Source organism: Strix aluco, chromosome 4, assembly GCF_031877795.1.
Source record: "Strix aluco isolate bStrAlu1 chromosome 4, bStrAlu1.hap1, whole genome shotgun sequence".
NCBI classification, from domain to species: domain Eukaryota; kingdom Metazoa; phylum Chordata; class Aves; order Strigiformes; family Strigidae; genus Strix; species Strix aluco.
The window spans coordinates 93,259,935-93,280,467 of NC_133934.1; the positions used below are offsets into that span (position 1 = coordinate 93,259,935).

General features: G+C 41.8%; 2 protein-coding genes and 1 pseudogene across 6 annotated transcripts in view; all 3 read left to right on the top strand.

Annotated features, from left to right (window-relative positions):
- Nucleotides 1–2,486, top strand: part of COX16 (cytochrome c oxidase assembly factor COX16) — a 47,846-nt gene extending 45,360 nt beyond the window's left edge. For all 4 annotated transcript variants that reach the window (XM_074824328.1, XM_074824329.1, XM_074824331.1 and 1 more), the window contains one exon: nucleotides 2,099–2,486. In XM_074824328.1, coding sequence (XP_074680429.1) covers nucleotides 2,099–2,215 — 117 coding nt within the window. In that variant the 3' untranslated portion in view covers nucleotides 2,216–2,486. The remainder of the gene's footprint in view (nucleotides 1–2,098) is intronic.
- Nucleotides 2,487–2,572: 86 nt separating this feature from the next.
- The window catches only part of SLC8A3 (solute carrier family 8 member A3), a 149,207-nt gene continuing 131,246 nt past the window's right edge, over nucleotides 2,573–20,533 (top strand). For both annotated transcript variants that reach the window (XM_074824318.1, XM_074824319.1), the window contains exon 1: nucleotides 2,573–2,710. In XM_074824318.1, the coding sequence (XP_074680419.1) occupies nucleotides 2,694–2,710 (17 nt within the window). In that variant the 5' untranslated portion in view covers nucleotides 2,573–2,693. The remainder of the gene's footprint in view (nucleotides 2,711–20,533) is intronic.
- Nucleotides 12,116–12,255, top strand: LOC141923645 (U2 spliceosomal RNA; annotated as a pseudogene).

Genomic DNA, 20,533 nt, shown 5'->3' on the forward strand with positions numbered 1-20,533 from the left:
GAATAAAAAATAAAAATACAGTCTATGTATTCATTAGAATCTTTAATTCTTTATATTTTAATTGACAAACATTAACTCTGTCAATACATCTCATCTGTTCTGTAGTTTGAGGCAATGCTGTACATAACCCTTGGTTGTTTTATTGTGTCAGTATATCACAGTGTGTTTTCCAGGTACCTTTACACTTTCTGTTGGAAACTGCCAAAATACTTTCTTGTACTGGTTTGTTTAGATTGTGTTTTTGAAACACTTCCTGTTTTGTACAAACCTTCTCTCTGAAAAGCCTTTGTGACATTTCGGGGCAGATTAACATGAACTTTTGGTAAAGATCTCCAGTATACATGACTCTTTTGATAGAGTTATTTGTGTAGCCTGTCTTTAGATACTACAGGTTTTGTATATATTTTAAATGTTGATTCTTGTTCAGGCTTTGGGAGCTGAGCACCTTTGGGAATAGTTTAGATCCTCACAGCTGTGTGGTACCTTTGTGTTCAATAAAACCAGCATGCTTCCCTTTTGTTAAAGCACGTGGTTATTTTCAGTGTAGTTTCCTTGAAGCTTCCATTAGCATCAGACATTAAATTCTGAATTTGCAGTCAGAATGGATAGTTGCTGCTGCGTGGGATGATGAGTACCGTCCCTCCTTCCCTCTCCTTCCACGTCAGCTCAGATCCCTTCCAGTTGAAATGAAGTACCAGCTAATCATATAACGTATGAAGTGGTGAAGACAATTCTTCAGAAAGACCTATGCCAACTCCACTGTATAAAAAATTCAGTTGCTTCTACCTTGTGAAAGTCTGCTGTGTTTGTGCATGTGTTCTCATATATCTTCTGTTGAATGTTGCCTAATTTCTTTTGATATCTGACTAAACTCGTTGCAATTTCCTCCATTATAGAAGTGGCAGAAAATTTTTACATAACATGAACTAATAGCAGCAGGTCTGTTCTGTCCTAGCTGTTGAATTATTCTGCGACTATTATTCAGGTCCCTCAGTATTTGCCATTTATTTGGATGATGGATGGCAGGCAAATTAGACTACAGGCTCAGGGCAGGGTTAAGTATTTTCTGGTGTATTTTCACAGCATTTGCTGAGATGAGGCCCTGATCACAAATCAGAGGTTTAAATCCCACTGCAGTACATGTCATTAATGGTATGCAGTATTGCCCTGCTCAGTAGCATGTAGAATAGCCCTGTTCCTGGCAGTGGTGCAGACCCCCTCCTCAGTCTCCTGTCAGCAGAGCCCCATCGTGTCTGATGTATCATTCCAGACTGCAGGCTGGTATGTGAGACTTGAGGTCTCTGTCTGCTCTGAAGGGACTTCTATGTCTCTGCCAGTAGGACTGTGAAGTTGCAGTATATGTTTGTCTTCTTCAACTGAGCACTTGGTAGGTGAGGTCAGGAGGGCACCTGTTCTTCATTTTTGTGCCCGTCTAAGGCTAGATAAATACTGCAGTCATTGGTACTTCTGAGTGGGAATGATAGGAGTAGTCAAGGAGGTAATTAAAATCGAGATAGTTTTTAAGTATCTGACAGTTCAGCCAGTTAGCATATCTCATGTATGACTTAGTGAGAGACCTGTCTGTGATGGTTGTGTGCCATGAGAAACTCGGCAGCAGAAACTATCACATACCTTTCAAGTTAAAACCACATGGATTGAAGGGGATTGCACTGTTACTGTCTCTCTTTGTGCTAGATAATTCGTCTTTTCCAGTATGCTTTGTATCTGTGCTGACAGGATACTTCAGGTCACTGTTTGAGCTATACCAGTGCTTATCACTCCTACTACTTCAGTACTTGGCAGACTTGCAGTTGAAAAACAGATCTGGAAGACGACGTAAGAGAAGAAAGAAAAAGTGAATACAAGATATCTTCAGTCGTATCTGCTGATAAGCAGATGCAGTAATGCCCACCTTAGTCATTTATGAGCTACATTTCTTTTTCTTGTGGTTGAACTTCTGTTGCAGGATAGATGAAAGTTCATCAACCCAATAGTGATACCGAGTTTCTTGTGCAAAAATAAAACAATTTAGAATCATACGTACTTTAAACCATGGGGCTGTCAAAGTGACACACTTCTTTTTGCTGTTTATCTGCAGAAGCTGAAAAAGTCTGACTTGGATAACTGGGAGAACATCAGAGGACCCCGTCTGTGGGAGGATTCCAGGACTGTTCAGAAGCAACAGCGGGAAGCAGTCCGTCTCAAGACAGAGTGACTGAGCAAGCCTACTTTGGTGCCTCTGCAAAAAAATAAAAGAAGTCTCAGGCTGGACTGTCTTATATTTTAATCCAGTATCAGGAACAGACATGGGAGGGGTAGATTGCACTGAGCAGTTCATGCTGGTGTATATTTAAGTAACTGTGAGATCAGTCCAAAACGCACTGTATTATATGAAGCTCTTTGTTTGAATCCATTTGCACGGAGTTCCACAGGCTGTATATATGAATTCTCAATTAAAGAAAAATAGCTGATTATTCTACTGAGAACATCCCATTGTTTTTCAATCCCTATCATTCAAAACTGAGATGCTTCAGCAAGGAATAACATTGCAGGAGTCACTTGTCAGTACCAGAAGTTGTTGTCCTAATGAGAACAACAGTGCTGTCTTCTAGATGTGTGTGACCGGATAAATGCTGCTTCAGGGAGCCCCTGTGTGACTTCAGACTTAAGCTTGGAAGGGACTTTACACGCATATGAGCTGTTCAGAACAGTGAGTCCATATTTGGCCAAATAATATTCTTGTGTTTCATTTCCAGGAACTTGAGTGTACAAGAGGCATGTACAGCATGTCAGCTGGTAATTGGTCAAATAACATTTGTTTAGATGTGGTTAGATTTTTGTGATTATTGATACCTTCGTGCAGGCAGGACCTTTGCATTGGAACTTCTCAGTTTAAATTGGAAGAATTCTTCCTCACTAAGAGCTGTGCTGTTTCTCTGTGAGTAAGTATTGTATCAGAATCTTCCTGAACCACTATATAGTGGCAAAGCTCATCTTACCTGTATTATTACGTGTGTATTTGTGCATGGGGACAGAAACTTTTATCTTTTGATGAATTCTTCTGAAATGCTTTTCTTTTTCTATTCGTCTTTGTGTGCTCAATGATTTGTTGTTAGAGGAAACCATGCTAATTCAGGGCCCTTCTGCTGAGACAGTTCAATGAAGAGAAGCACCTTGTCAATTTTTCAAATGAAATGAAGCTTTTGATGAGGGGCTAGAACAGGCTTGTAGAGCTCCTCTTCAGAGGAATGGAATAGCAGAGCACAGATTAACAGTAGATTCTAGTTTCAAAGCATTCAGTGACACCTATATGTAAATCTTTTTGGAACTGTTTTTGGAAGAGGTGTGGTCTTACTCCTCTGCAAGAGTGTCAAATTCAATCTAAATGTCCTTTTGGACACTTTATTTAGGGTAGCCTCCTTGCCCTCAGGTAAAACTTCCCTCAGCACTTAATTTTCTTCAGTTTCTCAGTGATGAGGTCCAGTCTTTCAGGAAGAAAAATCTACACTGATTTTGAGAGAGTTTTAAAGCAATTCATAAAGCATTACATGAAATATCTTAGCCATATTTTGTGCATGTTTTCTTCTGATAGAGTTGTGAAGACCATCAGAAAGTGTTGCGTGTTATCTGGAACAAGGTTGGAGCCGTGTATTTGTGTGTTGCCCTGTTCAATATCATATATATCTTTGGTTCTAAATAAATGCATTAACAAATTTAACCAACCAGGAGAGGAACAAGAGGAGCAATAAAAGAGTGAGGTAATCATAAAAGCTATAGGAAAACAACTGAAAAACTAGAATATGGAGACATTAAGCTGTGCTAGACCTAGACAAGAAGGAAATTGGTTTAAATGTTTTGTCATTAGTTTTACCTACAAGATAAAACACTATTCTTAGGCAAATAAGATATAAAATAGGACAAATAAGGGGTAATTAGAACTGCATACCTTGCTTAGCATTTTTTCAACTTTTGAATTCAAATCTCGGTGCATTTCCACTGACAGCAGCAAAATTGATTGCTCAAAGGACATCAGTGCATTGACTACACTGAGAGTATTCTCCGAATTAGGGCTCCTTCAGCACCACTGCTGCTGTTACAGTACTAGCTGGACTACTGGAAATGTTTCCCTGGTTACTTTCCCTGGTATAGACCCATTTTGTGTGGACTCTGCAAATTCACTATCTTTTCCAGAGGATACACATCTTCCTTTTCCCAGCCTTGACTGAAGGAGAGGGGAGGTTGCCATTGCTTTGCATATGGAGAGGCATGATCAACTCCCAGTCTTGCAGCATTGGTTCACAGCATGGACCAACACAATCCCTGAAATAAACACGTGGTGTTCTAGGAACAACATGTGTAGGAAAAGCTACCCCTTCCCCTAGGGGAAGAAGCACAGATATTTCTCTTTCATGAAGCCCTTAGGCTTATCAGTTTTCTTGATGAACAAAACACTTACTGAAATATCCTGGGTATTTTTAGTAATTTGATATGCCGCGACGGCTGTTTTGGGAATGGTCATCTTACTTCAGCAGGTCTGGAATGCAGTTGTAAATAATTACTTCTGTAAAGAACACTTTTTATGTCATAACTTAGGACCCAGTTTTAGTTGGTTGCTTGCTGGTTGTGGAGTCCCCCCACCCTTCCTTTTTCATAGGCACTAAATTTCCTGTAGTTTCTGAGGGCGTATTTGTAACTACCTTGGAAGTGGCATCTCTGGAAAGAGATGGATTTATCTTAGCATCTCTGAGAAACATTGACATGCAGTTGGAACACTTTCTAACTTGTCCTTCTCTTCAGCTTCCCTTTTAAGAGATTTTTTGACAGTCCGCTAAAAAAAAATCCCACCTTTTTTTTTTTTAATGCTGTTGACTCATCTATGAATGAAAAAAACCCCAACAATAACTTTTGCCAGATACAGAAGCTGTACTTTTCATAAAATGGGGAGAACCGTTTCAGCAATTTCTCTTTATTGCCATGCACATGGACAACGGCTTCATGTTTTATGCTGTGCTTTTCTTAGCCATTGAACTGGAAATAATTCTTATGAAAAGTGTGTTGAGAGTCAATTAAAGTCTCTTAAGTTGTCATGCGTCCTAAAGTAGAAGGCACTCCAGAAATGTGGAGAATTATTGTTCACAACACTAGCAAGAGAGGCAAACTTAAATTGGTTCAGGGCTCATGCTTAGTTTGACTGCTTATTTGAACTATCCTTTTGAAAGCCATGATACAGCATTCTGGTTATCTCTAAGGCACCTGCGGACAACCTTGCTGAATTCCTGAATTGTTACTCTAAATATCTGTGGCTGGGGGGGGTCAGAGGTAAATAAATGCAATTGTCAATCTCAGACACTGATTGACATTTTTTGCATCCTCTTTGGTAACTGGCGTATACCAGTCTGAGGGGAATGAAAACAAGGCTTTAGTGAGAGGTGTGAAGTATTAAAGGGGTAAAAGAGAGGACTGAAGAAGCCAGATATTCTAGTCAGTGTTGATGAAATTAGAAATAAAAGAAGGAAGTTTGGCTAGGTGTCTGTGTGTATGTGGACTTAAAAATCAGTTTCAAAATACCTCTTTTGACAATAAAGGAGAAAGTGTTTTTCTCTCAAAGAAACTGTGGCAAGGTTGGTCTCTGGGATCTTCTGTAACAAGAAAAGCAGTAGGGCCTAGAAGTGAAGAGAATGTGGGGCACCTGTCTCCAGGGATAGGGAGAGCTCAGTGCAGCACCGGTGGGTATCCAGCTGGATGGTTCCCAGCGACAGCTATCTGCCACCCAAAATACTAACAAGATCTTTTCATGAGATCAGCCTGTGGATCCTGCTTATTGAGTGTGTTTCTCCTATAGCACTTTGAATTATAAACTCATGGGTGACCCAAAAGAGAAGATGCTCAATATCTTAGAACACAGATGAAAGAGAGTCTTAGTGAAAGCTGTAGGTACTATGGTCAAAAAAAGGTTTCAAAACCTGCTCGATAGCATAGCAGTTGAGTTTCAAAGCTCCTAAATACATCTGGATGAGCACCTGAGTGTTAAAAACTTCTAGAATCAAGGTGCAGAAAACAAATCTTGCCAATAGTGATCCTCCAACGTCTTGAAAATGGCTCCAGCTACCCAAAAAAGTTAGGTTATGGCATAATAAAAGATGAGTGATGGAAGTTTTAGACCAGAATATAGAATGCAGAAACTTTTGAAAAATAAACATACTCCATCATCAGTTGGGGACCAGTCCCAAAAAGCAAAGGAAGGAATCAATTTCTTCACAGAGAATCAGCAACTTGGAGTGATTTAAAGGTCACTGTTCATTGGATGGTTTACATGAACACTTTTTGTTTAACGGTATGTGCCTGTGTATAGGTGGAACTTAAAACAGTAGGTTTCACCTTCTGAAATAACTACATAGACCCTTGTACTTCTCGATGATTCTTGTATTTGCTCTGAGTCACTACGTTTGAATTTCCAGCACAAGTCCAGGACAAATTTCATTTTTATATCTTGTATTTTTCAGAGCCTTTTCTTTCTGCACGGAATAGGAAAGCCTAATATTATACTTTGCTACTAACTACTTTGTGTCCAATGAGGAAAAAAAAATAATAAAGAAACAGAGAAAAAGAGGGAATTACCTGAAGTCTTAGGGCAAGCAGAATAACTTTTTATATGAAGATGGTCAAAGAATTTTCCATAAACTTCTATGGTTAGAAAGGCTGCTTTTTGTCAGTGTTTTCAGTAGAAAACCTCTTTTTATCCTTCAGTGGAGTAAGGTTCACAAAAAAATTCCCATTCTATTTTAGACTAGCTAACTAGAAGGTTGTAATCGAAGGTAATTGCTCACTGGTAGGCTTTCTTTTCCTACAAGGACTTGCAGCCAGACCCAGCCAACACGCTAATAGTCTCTAGACTTAGAAACAAAAACTCCATGCAGATGTTTTTCTTAAACTTGTCCTCACCCCAGGAGCCCAAAGCAGTCTTTCATACCACTGGAATCAGACCGACTGTATTTTCTTGTTGAACATGTGCTTTAAGTGCATGTTTAACTGTCTTGCTTAACACAGACAAGCAATTAAAGTTTCAACCTCACCATCTCTGTGCTGCTTGGGAGGTGTGTTAAAATTAGATTCAACCAAAGCAGCAGCTGGTAGCGCTGCAGAAAGGACGTGTTAAATATGTTTATACATTGCAAATGTGAAAAGAAAAGTAGTATATGTGTCATAGTCACAGGTCATTTGAGAAAGAAAAAAAATTAAAAACTCCAAAAACCAGAAATAAGGGAATACTGTGTGTTGCCAGTGCCTCTGTAGAAGAAATTTATGCATTTTCACCCAGCATACTTGGAGTCTGGCTTGATGTGCTTCAGTTAATGGAAAAAATGACCATACTTACTTAGCATGTCTGTTCCAAGGTAGTTGATGAGATCCTTGGTGTTCAATACCAACTCCATTGTGCATGGTCAGTACCACATCCATTGTGGTATCAACCTCAGGAGGCCCAGTGGCTCCCAGGAATATGGCTTAATCCCAGGCAGGATCAGGGGTAAACCCATCTCTCTGCCCTACAAATCCATTCTCCCTCCTCTTTCTGTCCTTTCTTCCAGTGTTCCTCCTAAAAAGTAACAGCTCAGTCTCTGAGCTGCTCTTTCCTAATGGAGCTGGCTGTAAAATGTCACCCTCTTTTTTTTAAAAGTTCATTGTCTACCATGAATTGAATAATAGTGGTTTCTAAATTAATTTGAAGATATCCTGTAAAATGTAAGCCCAGAAACACAGACCCAGTATTATATCCCCTTAAGTATGGCACCCAGCATACACTGGGTCTGTTTTTATCTTTAGATACACAATGCTGTGCTCTCTATTTTATGTACAAAGGAAATTAAATGTACTTTTTTCTTTAAAAGATGAGATCTTCATCCATCACCAGCTGTCAGTTCCTAATAATGTTGCACAGAGAAGTGTTATCTGTGATTTAGTGGCTTTAGTGGACTATCTTTTGTTGAACAGAGGACAGCAGAATAAAATTTCAGCTTAATATAGCTCTTTTCATACTCCTTCTGAATAAACAGAGGAAAAGAGGAGAGCAAGAGCAAAGAATCTTGGGTTCCAGACTCAAGTTTCTTCTGTTTTGCAATAGATAGGGCATTTTAAGAAAGAAAAAGGAGGAAAATGAAAGTGAAAAATAAAAAAAAAAAAAAAAGAAATAAGAGAAAAGAAGAAATGTGGAAAGAAAAAAGCTTAGGGACAAAAATAGTAATAGAAAACAGAGTGTTCTTTCTGACTGGTCCCTCTGGATAGAGTAGAAAGGAAAATTGTTTCTGTCTCAGGAAAAACTTTTGAGCTCAAAAAATACTTGTCTCAAGTCAGAATGAAAAGTCAAGTATAATATTTTGCAAGCTACTGGTTTTAGAAATACTTTTGTTTGGGTGAACTGCAGTGTTTTAGTTTGCTTTTTGTGTTTTTCCATTCTTGATTCTTTTTCCTCAGGTAACGAAAAACCACCACTGATCTTAAAAGTGTGTTTTTCACTTAAAAGACTGTCAGCACAAAATGTTTCAACAGTTTCCAAAACTTTTCACAAAAAGTGTTCACAATAACAGTAAAGATCTATCAAAATAGATCCCTCTCAGTGAACAGGTTGCAAAATGTCAATTAACCAGATTAAAAAAAGACAAATATTGAGAAAGACCCTTTATCGCTGTCAGTTCCTTCGTTAATTGGTGAATGCTGATCCTGCTTGCTGGCGAGTGTGCGAGTGCACACCTCTGTGGCTGTGAACACTGTCCTCCTTCTCCCCATCAGATGCACACACCTGCATTCAGAAAGCTGCACGCTTGCAATTTTACAGAGGATTTTGCTACTCAGTAACTGGTAATAAAAGACTTACCCCTTACTGCATCCAATATTCTGCTATCCCGGGTAACTTTATAAATTTGAAATAAACTGATGAAGTTGCCTCTAAAAACTAGTTCCCCTTCCTCCCTGCTGTCGCTAATACTACAACCTACATTTATTTCTGTTTAGTTCATCTTAAATAATGTCATTTTTTCATTAGATTGTCAAACAGCATGCTCGTATGTCATAATATAAGAAGAAGAAACCCAACTTTTTTCCCAGTCTGAAAAAAGGCCTCGCCCCTGTTTAAGTGTTAGGTCTAGAGTTGCCATCATTTTAACTTACCTGTCTAGCAACAAACTGGCAAAGACAGAAGGACTCCAGTCCTGCTCACGTTCATATATACTTGAAGTGACTACAGTCCATCCAATTTTGAAGTCATGTCTTACCATTATTTGGCTTTCCACCCCACTGCAGATGCTTTTTTGCCTTGCAAACATCCTGACTGGGCTGTAGATGTGATTAAAGTTGAAATGCGTATTTTCAGTACAAAAGTCTGAGATTGCACGTTTCTTATAATGGGCCTTTTGGGCCGTGTGCTCCCTGTGAAGTGCAAACATCCTTATTGGCTGCGCTGGAATAATAGACATCAAAATCGTATGTTTTATTTCTATCATCCTTTAAATCAAGATGAACTTGAATGCAGTTTGATCAAATTTTTTAAAGTTCGCCCCAGCCCCTGATAAGGGCTTTTTTTGAAAGGTTTAAAAGTGAATTATGACAGACAGTGTTTTGCAACTTAACTTAGGGAAGTCATTGCAGAGGAACAGCTGGGAACGTTCATGGTATGTTTCAGTTTAGCTAAAAACCCCTATATTTTAAATAATCAAAAATGTAAATGTCTTAAATGCCTGTTTGAATGTCCATTTTAGTGTATCTCCCATGACCAGCATAGAACATGTACTTTTTGTTAAGTAGACTGAGGTTTCTGACTAGTCCAGGATATTTAGACTTTGGAAGAAAAAGCTGGATATGGGAAGCTGTACTTTCTATGGTCAGACCCAGTTGGTTGGTCAGTGATTTTGAGTACGAATAGGAGGAGGAGACCTTTGTCTCTTATCGTTCATCTATCCATGAAGATTTCTTACCCCTGTAATGAATTATTCACAACAGAAATTAAAAATTGAGCAGTCTTTGTCCCTTGAAGCTACACAGGGTTGTGCAATATTATCTGACAGGTCCATTTTTCTAACACATTCTGCACATGATCTTAAAAGTGCAGATATAATTTCCTGGTGAAACCAGATTTGCACATTACTACCTTAGATTAACCTCACTAACTTGATAGTATCCTCTGCATGTATCATTTCATACATGGGTCTTCCAGTTATTTATCCCTGAGGTGTCTATTTTTCCCCCCCTATCTTCTTTGCTAGCAGTAGAAGGATGCACAGGATTTTCTACAGCTCCCTGAGGTTAAAAACATAGATATTTTTTCTCCCAAAAAGGATATTTTCTTCAAAAAATTTTTTTTAAGTTCTGTTGCTGACAAACACTATCCACTTTAACTGCTGCATATTCTACACAGTCTTTTTGCATTTCCCTTTCTGTGTGTTCAGGTAGTGCCAAGCAGCTAGCAGAACAGGTGTTACTTCTCTTCTGTGCTTTCTGCCCAGAGAGGCTGTGATCTAGGAACCCCTGCAGCACTCGAGCAAGGTGTTCCTGTGCCTTGTTCTTTTGTCATTGGAGAAATTTCTTTTGCCCTCGGAGGATTCACCATTCTGCTTTCTTTGCATGAAGAGGTGTAGCAGAAGATCTGAAATTTGGAAAATACATGATACCTTAAGGTCTCTTGTGTGTTGCCATATGACTGTTAAAGTTGTTTTGTAGAGGGTGTGCACTATATATTAAATATGTAGACAGATACACACACATATTTAGACAGCCCCAAAGACTGCATTCCCCTTACTGTGCACACACAATGGAGAGCTGAAGCATAGCATCCCTTTGCAGTCACTGCCCTGCCAGGGTGGGGACTTGCAGGAATCACCTCTGAGGGATGAGGATGGTTGCCTTAGCAGGAACTGACTCTGTGCAGTGATTGCCTGCCACATTAAACAGAAGATAATTCATTTTCCCACCGACAGACACGGTAGCTCCATACAAGTCAAGTGTTTAGGCAAACATTAACATCAAGGCAAATGCAGACAGTGATCACCTCATTCAAAAGTAGATGTCTGACAAGGTGGGTGTTCAGTTGTGCTCCACCGCTTCTTCCCTTCCACTGATCTTGGAAGACACTTAGTTGAGTTTTGATCACTTGGCCTTCGTAAGGCTGGTTTATAAAGGTGAGCTGGATCCCAAGAAGTCTCCTCATTTAGTAAGCAGTCTGGGGAGCTCCACTTTTGGTGTTCATGAAAGTTAAGAGAAAACCTTTGGATCGATGCTTGCAAAACCAGCAAGGGCCTGTGTTCCTCTGCTAACGCCTTTAAGCTTCTCTCCCTGAACCATCTGGAACAGGGTTAAGGGCTCTGAATGAGTCTGAAATTAGGGCAGCTCTGATATTGCCATAATTTTTTTAATGTATTATCTCTTATTTCTCTTGAAAAGATGCTGAGTTTCTTGACAGTTTAAATAAAGATTATCTCAGTAAATTATTACAAAGGTCAGCAAATATCTTACTCTGTCACACTGGTGTTTAGATAGAAATTACAATGCCAGCATTGCCTACTACAGAGGTAATGTATCTAAGCTACCTTTCTGACAAGGGAAATCATGGCATGGAGAAGAGGAAGTCATACTATAGACTTTCTTAGCCAGGACTGAATGCAGTCCTGTCTGCTGGATGAAATAACCTAAGGGAGTACATCTTTCCTACTTCAAAAGCAAAGTTTTGCTTAGACCACCTTTCAGCCAAAACTCATGTTGTATGGGCAATAAGGTCAGAGGATCTGTAGTCTCCTCCAAGTCAACAGGGAGCAATAAAAAGATATTTTCTGCCATTAAAGATAACCTTGTGTACAGCAAGGGCACGAACAGTGTGTCAGCAAACTGGCCCTGTGAGACTACTTTATTGATGCTGCTTAAGGTTTCTTGTAACATGCAAACCAGCATTATTATTACAGTAGCAAACTGGCACAGACCTTTCAGGATTATGTATTAAGAGCAGCAAGTCAAATACCATCTGCCTAACATGATAAATTCTAAGTATTATTCCAAAGAGGTTTGCATGAATCTTCCTCTGCAGAGCACATAGAGGCAGCCACCAGTCGCTTTTATCCTCAGTCCCCTTCCCATTATCACTTCTTGGCCTTTTGGCTAAGATCAAGTGCAGTATCAGTTGAAGTCTTGGCATGTCCTCTCTTTAGGGACTGTAGCCTGCCCTGGCAGCAGGCTGGGCTCAGTGACCTAGCTCTTTTTTGTCTGTGAGTACCTCATTCCTGCTCTTTAAGAGACCTGGCAGCTTTTAGAAGTCAAGTTCCCTTTAACATGCCTTGCAAATACAGCTGAGATGCATTGGCCTGAATCACTTCTGTTTCAAAAGGTAGGTGGGCCTCTGCTTTCTAGAGTGGGAGAAATTATAGTGAAGCTGGAGGGTTTGGTTCCCTTCTGTTGAAGGCCAACAAAAAGCATTTATCTGTAACAGGAGAGTCTTTCCTTTTTTATTTACTTTAATGCTTAGAGGGAATATAAACCAGAAATTTTTGGAAGACAACACAGGTAAGTCCTCTGAGAGCTTTGCACTCCTGCATCACTGGGGTTCTGGGATCAGACAAAAAACATATCTTACATAGGAAGACCTTAAAATACTGTGATAACATATCCATATTTTTATAGTTTTGGTAGTAGTAAACTTATGAAATCCAAAGCTAAGTATCCACAAGGGACACTGTAATTGCCAGCCAGACTTAGTGCCTGAAGACCGTATCTAATCCTGGCTTTTACACACAGATCTATTAATTTGCAATGAAAAAGAGTTTGTTGGGCAATCAGAACGGGGGCGGGGGAGGATGCTGATGTCCCAGATAAAAACATTTGGATGTTATTTTATCTGGGATTTTCTTGGGATGCTGGGTTTTTCCCTGCCTTGCCTTCCTGGGCTGTGACCCATTCTAACTACTGTGACAGGAGATGGGTGCCTCTGTTAGAGCCTATGATACAATGCAGGTGGCATGTCCCTGCCTTCCCAGTTTGTTTTTCATCCTGATGCAACTGCAGCAGTCTAACCTCCAAGTGAGGAGCTCTCCAGTAGCAGATTTTGGCCAGGGATCTGTGCACATTTTTCTGGCAGATTCTTTTCAGAGCAGTCCCTGGTTTGCTTTCTGCAGTGGACTGGCTTCAAGGATTATATGGAACAGTGTAATTACGTGATGCACAAGGGGCTTGGGGTTTTTTGCCTAAGATACTCATGAAAGAGGAAATCATATGTATTGTCTCTGGAAGAGACCATAAAATGATATAGCGGAACCTCATGTGTAACTCATGCGTAAGGAATTTCACTCCAGCATTCCTAGATCAAACCCAGTAACTACAGGGTATCTTCCAGTCTTTATGTTGGCAGAGATCACTTAAAAACTCCACCCTTGTCTCTGCAGCTACCCTTTGTAGAGGAGGTACATGGAGGATGTTGTGAATTTGCCTTCCACCTAGGGAGGTCTGGCCAAGTACCCTCCAAAACCACTTTTGGGGCAGCACCAGCCAGCTCTACGTCCCTTTGCATAGAGAGGGGTGTAGGAGACTTCTGCTGCAGGAAACCTTGTCTAGCTCTTGTAGAAAGGCAGCAATGTCTTCCAGAGTCTTAGTCTCCTAGCTGATTTTTGTCTCAAAGATCTGTCTGGTCTAATGACACAAGCTGTGGGAGGCCAGGTTTTGTTAGCTGTCTCTTGCTGCTATTTTTGGGATGCGATTTTTCTATTTCAGTTGGCTGGGTGTGGAGGGAGTGTTGCTATGCTTTAGGGAACACTGCAATTAGATTCACTCAAAACAATAATGATTATTAATTATGACTGTTTTGTTACTAAAAAGGGAAAAGGTAGAAATAAATAATAAACCGGGGTTACTTTGAAGGCAGTATCTGTCTCTCTCTGTGTCTCTCTGAAGAGCTTTGAACAGATCTAGGAGCATTTGAGCTCTCCTTAGGGGACAGCAAAGCCCTCATTTCCATACGTGGCAGCAAGCCTTGCTCCAGTGTAAGTAATCTGATGAGTTCTCTGACAGACAAACCGCATTCACCAGTTGGTGACTCTGGTTTGGTAAATCCCAGATAACTGCAGCAGCTGGGCAAATCTCAACTGTGTTCCAAATAATTAGCAAAAGTATTTGAATCAATAATGGCAGGGAAGCCACCGAAACAGCTTTCCTGAAACAAATCAGTGAATAAACACTGAAAATTGTCAGTCCAAGTGAAATCTGTTTACTGAGGGTAGCTTCTTTCTCCCTGTGAGTACATGGCCTCAGGCCTGTGATGTCCAACAGAAGCTGTTACTACCTGAAATTGCACTTCATTATCCCATTAGAAGCTGAGCTAGAGAAGTGTCACGCTAGCTGCTGGCCCTGTCTGCCAGCCTCTTGCTTCTCCTGATGCTGGCGGTCAGAGGACGTCTTCATGTCAGGAGATGGTGCGACCTGGGAAGCTGCTGCTTCGCAGTGCTGGCTCACTGCAGGGCTGCAGGTGGGCTGGGGTGAGCAGCGGCGGCGAGAATGGGTATGCTGCCCGGAACGGTGAGCCCGTGTGCTGGGTGGGCAGAGCACTGCTGGTTGCTCAGCAGAAGAAAAACATCTGCTTTCTCCAAGTCTTTGTAGAAATGGAATATACCGCGCACCAGGGGCCTGGAAGCGATGCTGTCAGTCTCTCACGGGCACCACAGCTCAGTGCCTCGGTCCTGGCAGGACTCCTTCACCATGAACAGGCAGTCTGCTCAGGGGGCAGAGAGGGTGCAGGGTGCCCTGGCTGCGTGGCAGCAGCTCTGCAGAATGCCTCTGGAGTGTTTTGAAACTCTCTTAGCATTTATTTATATATATACAAAAATATATATAAAAAATATATATTCAGTTCACTGTTTCAGTTGGTCCAAACACATATGAAAGTGTATTTAAATCGAAGTCATCTCTTAAAAAGTAATGAATTCTTATATCTTGTAACTGAAACAGAAGGTCATCTTCCCTCTGCTTAATTTTTCTGGAGGGGTAACTCATGTTTCTGAGTTTACTAAGGAACTCGCTTCCATGTTCCCAAAGGAGTAATTCATTAGCTCTTAATACAAATTTTATACTTAAGTGATCTCTGATCAGTAACTAGAACATAAAGTGTGTGTGATGGTTTTGTACGTAAAGATGTTGTCTTCATCTAACCTCACTACTAAGTTGTTATATGAGGCTTGCATGCCGCTACAAAACATCCACCTCAGACGGGTTTTCTGATGTGTAAGAGTAAATGTCTGATTTTAAGTGAATCAAAAATTTGGGGACCACAAAAGATGTGGTTAAAATGGTTTCACTCATCTATTTCTTCTATGCAATTTTGAAATGAAAATATTGGAGTGCTTATTAAAAGAAGTGTCTTTCAATAGTCCCAACCTTCTGTGTGTACAAATCAGAGGCATAAGGGCATTTTCTTCTGAAATGACAATGAAAAGCCAATGTCAGTCCCTGAGTTTTGGGATACTGGCAATGATCCTGAGTAGAAATGTTTGTATTTTTCTTAATCTTCCCAATACAGAAGTGTTTCATAGAATCTGTCACTTGAGGTAAAATTCTCCCTCTAACAACCAAGGTCTTGTTCCAGACTAATGTGTCCTGGTTTTAGAAAAAAACCAACCATGTTACTGGTTTTTCTTCCCTTTTGATCCTCTGTTGTTGAGATTTATTGCCTGCCATTTATAGCATTTGCAACTTGCAATTAAGACCTCTATTTTGAATACCTAATGCATAAGCAGGAATGACTGTAACCTAGTATTTGGTTATGTCTTTTAAACCATAGCAGAAAAAGAAAATGTTTCAGATGTGAGGTAAAAGCATTTAAAGCTAGAGAAAGTTTATACTGACCTAATGTTATATGAATAAACTGTAATCTTATTAAATAATTTCCCATCAGTTTGAAGAGCTCCCCTGCATAAAGTCTGTCTGATATAATCTATAGACTAATTATTTTTTTTTTTAGCAGAATTGCAAGTACATTGAGCCTTTGGAGCAAGATAGGTTTAACATTAGTTAACTCTTTGTTATCTAAAACCTCCTGGTTTTAAATGCTCAGCGGGCTTTGTGCAGTAGAGGCTGATTGGACATTCATCTCTGCTCTGGAATGAGTACTGGAGTACCTGATCTATGCATCCATGGGCTGGGAGGACAACTTACCCAGCCTGTGTACTTGTCCCCAGGCTTCTCTCTCCCCAGGGCCCCCCAGGAGTGGCAGGCAGTTGGCAGGGCTTTCGTGGTGCCTATCTCCTTGAAGGCTTGTGTTTCAGGGGAGCATCTGACTGCTGCACGTGTAGTGAACCCCAGCTCTCTGTGTTTGTTGTATACTCGGAGAGTAGCTAAGGTTGCCAACAGCATGGGAAACTTGGGCATTACTGGGCTAGACCTTTAATCATGCTGAAGGGCTGGCACATTGAAGGATGTGCAGGAGAAAGGCTCTCTTTCCTTTGGGAGTGCTAACTGACGGTCACCCGAAGAACTAGACTGGACTGTAAATTTGAGCCTTGGTTGTTAAATGTGGTATAAAGGAAGGAGATAATGAAAAGAAAGATATGGTCTTGTCCCCCCAAATGCCTTTCTGATTAAATCACCGTTTGTTGGCTAAGAGGAAAGCTGGAAATTCTGTTCCACCAGAGACGGGGGAGTGGAATAAAAGCCCATGTGTATTTTTAGCATCCCCTGTAATCATGTCACCTTTTGAAATGAAAGCATCAGTGCATTAGAGCAGAGAAACTGGGGAGAGGACATGTTCTACCAAGAGAAATGTCATGCTCAGAGTGGATTGACTGAGTCACACATTGACTGACTGATATTGGTGCTGGCCAGAATAGGCCCATCTCTTCCCTGCTGCACGGTCCCTCCCCCTTCCATCTCCTCAGTTATTTGGCTTCCTCCTTCATACATCTCTCCTGGTTGTCTCCTCATGCATCTCTTCCTAGGTGATTCTACCCTCCAAACTATATCCAGCTGGAATAAAACCCAGCACATGCAAGATGCTTTGGGATGTTCACCTACAGGCCTGCTCAGAGGGTAGGCAGCCCTGGCAAGGGCATGACAGTGCATGCCTTAATGAAAGCTACCTAGCAATGCCTTTTTCATTTATCTTTTTGCCTAAGAAGAAAGCAGATCTAACACAAGGAAGAGAGGAGGGCATCTGTTCAACAATGAATGTTTATTTGCTGTTCACCTCTGAAATGCCAATGAGCATTTGTGCTGTCTACTTTGAACTGACTGTTGGCCTTGGAGAAATTACTGATGCTGCTCTTGAAAGAAATTGTCCTTTACTTTCTAAGGAGGTAGAAAAGGTCTGTCACAGTCTCCCTCTGTAATCATGGATAGATCATGTCATTGCTCTGCTACATCCAGGAAAAGGGAATAACTCCCTGTTGTTCCCACCCTTTGCCTAGCCTTCATAGGCTGGTAAGAAAGCAAAAACCTAGTTTCTCTGAATTTACACAAGACCCAGAACAACGATCCTCTGCAGTGGATAAATTCCTTGGTGCTGTTAGCATGCAGCTCAAGCTGTTAGAGGTCACTTGTAGCTGTTCACCCTGTACCTCCAGCTCGGCTCCGGCAGGGGCATGCAGGCATCAGCTGTGAGAATTGGAGGAGTGGTTTGCACAGCACCAAGCGGGATGTTTTCACCCCTGGAAGGTAAAGAAGCAGAAGGGATACAACTACTTCAGAAGGGTTGACTGTTGCACACCAGACCAGTCTGTGCGTTGGTGAATGTGCCATCTGTGGCACAGGTGACCTTCCTTACCGTGCAATTAGTGCTGTAATCCTTTAAATGGGTCCTGTTGTCCTGGAGCCTCCTTTATGTGCCTGAGAGTTGCAGACAACCCTCACCTCTTTCCCCTTCCTCCCTCTACTTCTTCCCTTGAACATTATATTAAATCCATTCTCCATTGTGCTGACACCAGCAGAAGTGTGATGTTTCTTCAGTGTGCCGAGACTTTAGTCTCTTGTTTACGCTACCTCCTGCTGCATGACAGCCACCTGTAAGATTAATTAAGCCATGGTGGTGACTTTCTCCTCTTTCCTGTGTATTGTCACTTGATACACAGCTTCATGACTTGACTGAAGGCAGAAATGGAAAACTTCACACTAAGAGTATGGGGACCTCCTTGAGAACAGCAAGCAAACACCAGTGGAGGGAGCTGACCTGGGTGGGAAGGCAGCCTTGTCCTACAGCCACTCTGCTGCCCCTGGAGCTCCTGAGACAAGATGTGTGCCCTGCCCCATCTCCCAGGCTGAGATGACACTTTAGCACCTGGGGAAGGGCGCAGGTTCAGAGGCAGCCACAGGCAGGCTGCCTGCCCAGCGTTCCTTGCCAATTGTGGTGTTTTTTTTTTTTTTTCCAGCCTGATCAGAGATAAGGAAATTTTTTTAAAGAGTAAATGTGGCTTTAATAGACTATTTCCCCCCTCCAGAGAATTCAGATCCATCAAAAGGCTAGGTGTAGATCTCTTCCCCTCCCCAGCTTCTTTTTTTCACCTTACCTGGTTGTTAACGATGACAATTTCTATTTGCACAGCATTCACCTAAAGGATCTCCAGATATTTTTCTAAAGGTCAATATCTATTTTTAACCTAATTTTATAGATGGTGAAACTAAGAAGTAGGCAGGTTTGTGCAACAAATTTCTTGAAGCACAGCTGTGCCAGGTTGAGCAGAGGTGAGCTGGATGGCTGCTGGGGCAGTGCTTGGCAGCTGGAGGGGCGCACAGTTGCTGGGGGAGGCTTTAGGGCTCCCTGCTGCAGTGTGTGGATGGGGCTGGGCAGCCCTTAGCCTGCATCTGTCCCCCCATCTACCCTTCCTCTACTAAAAGTGGGTTATTCTCATCCAGAATTGCTCTCCTGGTGATGAGATTGTCGTACAAATTTGGGGCATGGCTTTGTCATCCACTTGTGTGCACATCAGTACGGTGCCTTGCTAAAGCAGCATCCCCAGTGCCACCCAAGCCAGGTCTCTCCAGCTCCCCAAGTCTTGGCCAAGTTAGGGAGCAGCCCTGCGTACACATAAGCATTTGCTTTAGGGACTTACCCATCAGTTAAAGTGGAATTACATGCTTAACTTACTAAATTACCCTAGGATTTGCCTAAGCATGCAATTAAGAACTGTGTACTCAAAGACAACCATTTGTAGGACTGGGGCTTGCTGTCCTGCTTCCATTTCCCTAACAACACAGGCAAATTACTTGTGCTTTTGTCTTGTTCTGCCCAGATAATGTTTCCAGCCGCTGGGATCAGAGTGTAAGAGAGGCAGGAGGAGAGACAGAGCATACAGACCCACAGGAACACCTCATTGCCATCCCAAAACATGGCAGCATTCCAGAGGGCCAAATATAGCTGAAGAAGCTTATTTAAATGTTGCACAGGGTGAAATCCTGGTTGTCCTCCAACTCCAAGCCTTTCTTCAAGGGATCTTTGCCTCTGTTGGTAGGGCTGTGTCCCAGAATCACCACCTGGCCAAGGACTGCTTGGTGTTTAGCAAACTCAGCTTTGCAGACCAAAGCCCTCATGTACCGACCCTGCCAGTGGTTTCTCCAAATTGCTGTTGGTGTCCCAGGGAGACAGCACTGGGGCAAGGCAAGCTGCCCCTCCCTTATGGTTAAACCAATATTGAAGGCTACGAATGAAGACACTGACTGGCCACTATGACCACAGCCTTCCACTGGAGACACCCATCTATAGAATGAGGCCAGGAAGATTGTTTTGCTCCGATATCCAGACTGTGGCAGACAAGGAGCTCCTGAGCAGGAAGGGGTCTGAACCAGTAACAGCTGCAGATGACGTCTTGTGTCCATCAGCTCCTAGATGTTGGTGTCTCCCAAACAGTGCTTTTCAGAGGGAGAGGGCCCCCATCCTCATCTGATTTTTGGCAAGCTTTGGCTACGGAATGAGAACGTTCAGAAGAAATATGTATTGCCTCCAAAGTAGCACATTGGGGACGTCTGCCACTGTCTTTTCTTGTCACCTCTCTCATCTTTCTCACTATGTCTATGTGACCCATATTTGTAAAGATGGGGAATAAGGAGCTAAAACCCATTTGGTGTTTGTGTGACTTTTAAATACAAGAGGCAGGTTTGGGGGCAATTTATCCTTTTCTTCTAACGATTCACACTGCTTCTTCAGGGCCAATTTGCCACAGCTCAGAGAAGGTCTGCACTCCTTCTTCTTTTTTTTTTTTTTTTTTTTTTTTTAATAGGTCTGTTTGCTCTGTGCTCCTTTCTCCCTTGTCCAGACAGGGCCTGCCCCTTTGTGGTGCCTCTTGCACCACCATTTCCACCTTTGGGCTCAGTGAGGTGTTATTGCAGGTGGTGTGTAGTGGTAGGCCAGAACCACTGTGTGGACCTGCTCCTGTGCACAGCTCTTCCCCTGCTCACATCTCAGGGACAGAAGGGTGTGCAACTACCTGAGCAGAGCTGTAAGAGGTGGTGTCTTGAGCATGTGCAGGGGTCATTCAAGAGTCCTCTCTTCTGATGTCAGCATTGTCACAAAGTCTTGGAAGAGAGCTGTACC